This window comes from Medicago truncatula, chromosome 4, assembly GCF_003473485.1.
Source record: "Medicago truncatula cultivar Jemalong A17 chromosome 4, MtrunA17r5.0-ANR, whole genome shotgun sequence".
NCBI lineage: Eukaryota > Viridiplantae > Streptophyta > Magnoliopsida > Fabales > Fabaceae > Medicago > Medicago truncatula.
The window spans coordinates 5,568,724-5,574,256 of record NC_053045.1 but is presented as its reverse complement, the minus strand read 5'-3'; the positions used below and the strand labels follow the sequence as shown (position 1 = coordinate 5,574,256).

The following is a 5,533-nucleotide window of genomic DNA, read 5'->3' as shown; positions in this document are numbered from 1 at the left end:
AGAGAGAGAGAGAAAGAGAGAATGGTTTTGAGTGCTTTAGTCAAGTATTAGTGCATTATTCTTTATCATAAATGTAATGTAGAATATTAAAGTTATAACTGGAAGAAAAAAAAAAGTAATTAATATTGTATTGAAAAGTGAAATGGGTCAATTTTTTGGGACAATATTTTTTACAAATGACTCACTTATTATAGGATGTAGGAAGTAATCTTTAATATGTAAGCTACTTGAATTAACTTATCACAAAATGATATACACTCATAAAAATAAGATATAAGTTCATAAGAAGATGATTGTTATTAAACACGTCTTAGTGGAATAAGCTTATATGACATAAGCTATAAGCTATAAATTTAACATAGGTCTTACCAACATACCTATATATATAATATAATTCAGTTGAAAATTTGTTGGGTATTATTTTTTTTTAGCTTAAATTTGGTTAATTATTCAAATTAGTCATGTAACATATACGAAATATGAAAAATGAGACCGTAAATATATTCTAACGTTGTAATTTGATATTCTTCTTATTTTTCACTTTATAGTCCAAAAAAAAACTATAGAGATTGAATTTTTTTATGATTTTATGGAGTTATGTTTAGGAAGTGTTTTTCTTTTAAAAGTGTGATATTCATGACATTAAAATATGGCTTTCCATAAAGAAGATAAAATTTTCTCACAAGGGACGGATGAATTAGGAATTTTTTGAAAGCACAAAAACTCAATAAAAAAACATCTTGATTTAAAAACATTTACCATGAAATTCCAATTTTGATCTGACTAAACATTCACTTAATTTTTAGGCATTATGAGAACGTTATAAGAACCTTCACAATGAAATTTTGGAGTTTTTAAACGATAAACAAATTTATTATGAATAATCCAAGAAATTCATAATTATGGGAAACGAAAACTCATAATTAATCTTTCTCTTGCCGGAAAATTCCAATTTTTTTTTGGAAAGCTGTATTTTAACATCCTAAAACAGTATGCAAAAAAAATCATGAAAATTGAACCTCTGACACTTTTCTAGACTTCATGTATATTATATGGTAAAAAATAAGAAGAATCTCAAATTACAAGTTTAAAATATGTCTTTTTATTTTTATAGCGTTATTTTTTAGACTTCATGTGTATTACAAGATCATTTTGAACAATTAATTACCCTAATAAATTTGACATGTTTTTGTATTTTTCTTTTGAAGTGTCTATAACAACAGATAGGTTTTTAATTTTCTATTTTTATCTGCATATTTATTCGTTTGAAGAGTGAATTTGTGACTATCCTTTAATCATTTTATGTTTATGATATCTTTTACTTTAGTTCAATCTTTTCCTTTTCAAAAAAGTGATGGTCAGAGGTCTGTTTTTTTTTTTTTTTTTTTACCTTTTTAGACAAAAAAATTGATTTTTGAATCATATGATTTGAATGAATGAGTTGAATGAAATGTGTTAAATCAAATTGCTCGTGAAGGTTAAACAAAACTAACTTGTGGTAAAAAGAAAAAAGGTTCATATCAAAATCGAGTCAACCTCAGACGAGTTCGATTCGACTTATGTCCATCCCTATTCGGGACAATGAGTTTAGTGACAAAGCTTGTGCAAGATTACGCTCTTTGTTCAACTTTGTTCTCAATATAGAGATGTCAAATGCATGAGACAATGTATTTATTAAAAAAAATTATTAGCACACTCAAACAAACATTAGATGGTAAAATTATTCTATCGAGTTTATTTGTTATCATAAAAATTTGATTGAGTCTGTGTTCTTCAAAGTTAATTTATTTAAGAAGACTCTTTGCATGATTACCATATAAGTCCTTATTTTACTGAAAAAGGGTGCATGACTACCGCGTGGTAGCCATGCAAGCATCAAACATGCATTTGGATTAGCATTGCTTAGTGTTAGACTGTCGCATGAACTAGTATGATTCTTTTCGGGGTTAACATGTGATTGATGAGTTTGGAAAATGCATATATGGTTCCAAGAACCTATGATCTTTTCCAAGAACCTCCATTATGGACCACATACATCATTAATTGAATGAATCTAAAAAGTAAAATTTATTTATATTTAGAAACGAAGGAAGTACCATTTTAATTGGCACAAATCTTTAAAAAAAAGTAGCTCATATCATATCTTTAAACAAGCAATAGTTTGGTCCTCAATGTTTGTGAATAAAGCAAACTTTGTTGATTCAAAAATACCTAATGATGCGATTAATCTCTAAAGTTGTCGGCTGAGATAATCTAATTTACCAAATGAGTACTACCCTTCAAGGACTGCTGTATTTTATTTTTTATTGGTTGTTTTGTTAGGTTCATTTGTTACATACTGTCTTACATAAAAAAATGATGTCACAATTTTTTTTAATAAATAGTTAGACCCATCAAATGCAAATTTATATATGCAAAAAAAAGTTGTTAATGATTAGCCATGTTATAATAATTAATTAAATATTTTTTTACTTTTAGCAATTATCGATGCTTTAAAAGAGGAGCTTCAACATTTGAAAGCAGAAGTTATGCTTCGAGAAGAAATTTTAAGTGGACGAGTGCAACAAGACTATGATAACAATCAAGCTACGCATATTATTTTAGCTTTGCCACACTTACAACAAGAGGATGGAGAAGAGGACTGGGAGGAAGATGATGAGGACGAAGAGGAAGAGGAGAGAGAGGATAATGATTAATGGAATTACAATGATTTTCATCATGGAAATCATTTTGCATTTCTTCTCCTGGTATTTGCTTAATTTTCTACAGTATTCTCAAAAGGAGATTTAGTTCTTCTCTTACACTTGCTTACATCATGACCAACATGGACACGATCAAAATGAACAAACAAACGATAAAAAATTGACATGTTAGTGACTACTTTCGTAAAATTGGGGGTTCCAATACCAATTACAATTGCAAATATAGTACTTTAGGTCTCCAGTATTCCCATGATAAGACATAAATTCCAACCTACACCTAGCTCTAGATTGTTGTTGCATGCTAGAGTTAAAATCATGAGTTCAAGCGAACAATGTAATAAACCCAAAGCTAAGGTTCCAAGAACCTATGATCTTACACTTTCCCTAGATTATATCTTTTTGGGGGTATATTTCAATTGGGAAATGATAGATAGAGTGACAAACTGTATCAAGAAAGTTTCAAGACGGTATATTTGCTAACACATTTTTTTAATTACACACCATTATCTCCCTTGATTTACGGCAAATAACAAATTTAATTGGCTGAGACATTTTCTTAATCAATTCTTAATAAAATCTCTCTAATAGCAATGCGCATTTCAATTACCGATTAAATCCTAAAAAAAACCTCATCTGAAATGAAAATGAGATCAAAATAACAATGAAACATATATTAAAGTTGGCAATTGTTGACACACTTGTTGAAGCTGGCAATTGAAATTAAGGTTTTGCTTCATTTAAATTCTTACTTATGAAATGAAATACTTTTTTCTATATGAAGGGCATTTTAGAGAAATCAACTATATTATTAGAATAAAATATTTAAATAAAAATTTACTACTACTATTTCTAATTAGCAAGACATGTTTCTCTTTCTATTTAAAACTATGAATCCTCGGTTAATTACTTGTTGACTTGGTAATTTAGAAACGGTCATTCTATTTTGCCTTGTGACATGTATTAGTGATGGCATGATTGTGACCAAATTACTCAAGAAATTGCCACATTAAACTTTAAATCCTAATTACACGCAATCATCAAAAGGTAAGTTTGCAAAAGAGAGTGCAATTATAATTAAGTCTCAACAACTAAGACAAAGTCTAAACTAATACAAGAAAAGGTCCTAAACTAATCTTAACACGAATTAAAATTAGAGCCCTCTAGTTAATTATTTGTTGAAAGGGTAAATCAGAATTGGTCATTCAATTTTTCCGTGTAAACATATTTTAGTAATGGTTCGTACGATTGTGCCAATTACTCCAATATTCTTCAAAATAATCAAATTACACCAACTAACTAAGAAAACGTATTTGTAAAAAAAAAAACTAAGAAAAAGTCTAAATTTATCCTCTTTCTTTTTTTTTTTTTTTAAACAGTACCGCCAATGCATAAGTCAAAGATTAATCATTCGAGAAAATTAAAATTCAATCAAGGAATTGATCTCACCCAACATATATTTTACTCTATGCGCTAGTCGAAGATCAAACCCTGAATAAAATGGTTAAATAACCCAATCATATACCACTTGTGCCACACTGTGTTGGTCTAAACTTATCTTAATTTCATTCGGCCCAAAACATTTTCAATTATAAATTACCATTACGAGAATAGGTTGTAAATTCAATGTCAAGTGAACACGGTAATGCAATTAAATATGGTCTTGACTTCGGTTTGGAGATCAAGTATACATGTAGTTGTTAAAGAATGGTTCATTAATTAATAAAATATTAATGACGGTAAAGATCAAATGCAAACAACTATAATATTTCATTCATATAAATAGCAAGCAAATACATGCAAGAAAACTCAATTCTCATAAGTTATTTACATAAGAAGAATATTAAAGAGTACTGAGTTGCAAAATGAAGATTATATACTTCCTTGTTAGCATCTTGGCTTTGGCATCCTCTCTTGCCTTTGCTTATGACCCCAGCCCTCTCCAAGACTTTTGTGTTGCAATCAAAGACCCCAAAGATGGTGGTATGTATATATTCCTTAACTTTAAGTCTTGATTACTACTCAACTTTTAAGTTTAAATATGCAAATGTTCCTTGCAAATATTAGACTTTTTGGTTTTAATCCCTACAAAAAAAAAAAAAATTGGTTTTAGCGCTTGTAAATATATAATCTTTTGTTTTGGTTCTTGGTGTTTCCTGGTTTAGCTAGGTAATTACTAGAAACTATACAATAATTTCTTTGATATAACTAAACTATGATTTGATACTTTGCAGTATTCGTGAATGGAAAATTCTGTAAAGACCCCGCACTTGTTAAAGCTGAAGATTTCTTCGAACATGTTGAAGCTGGGAATGCCTCTAACGCACTAGGCTCTCAGGTGACTCCAGTCACTGTAGACCAACTATTCGGACTTAACACTCTTGGTATATCTTTGGCTCGTGTTGATTTTGCGCCTAAGGGTTTAAACCCACCTCACATCCACCCTAGAGGAACAGAGATCCTTATAGTACTTGAAGGCACTCTTTATGTTGGATTTGTCACTTCAAATCAAGACAACAATCGTCTCTTTACCAAGGTGCTCAACAAGGGTGATGTGTTTGTGTTCCCAATTGGTCTTATTCATTTTCAACTGAATGTGGGATATGGCAACGCCGTTGCTATTGCTGGACTTAGCAGTCAAAATCCAGGAGTTATCACTGTTGCAAATGCTTTGTTTAAATCAGATCCTCTTATTTCCGACGAAGTTCTTACCAAAGCTTTTCAAGTGGATAAGAGCATAATTGATTATCTTCAAAAGCAGTCTTGGTATGACAACAACTAGTTTGAGAACATGATTAGTTGACTTTAGTCCTTCAATCACCTTGTGCAATCAA

General features: G+C 30.0%; 1 protein-coding gene across 1 annotated transcript; it reads left to right on the top strand.

Annotated features, from left to right (window-relative positions):
* The first annotated feature begins 4,525 nt into the window (after positions 1 to 4,525).
* LOC11412593 (germin-like protein subfamily 1 member 7) lies at positions 4,526 to 5,533 on the top strand. Its single transcript, XM_003604683.3, has 2 exons — positions 4,526 to 4,682; positions 4,934 to 5,533. The coding sequence occupies exons 1-2, from the start codon at positions 4,565 to 4,567 to the stop codon at positions 5,479 to 5,481; spliced, it is 666 nt and encodes a 221-aa protein (XP_003604731.1). The 5' UTR covers positions 4,526 to 4,564; the 3' UTR covers positions 5,482 to 5,533.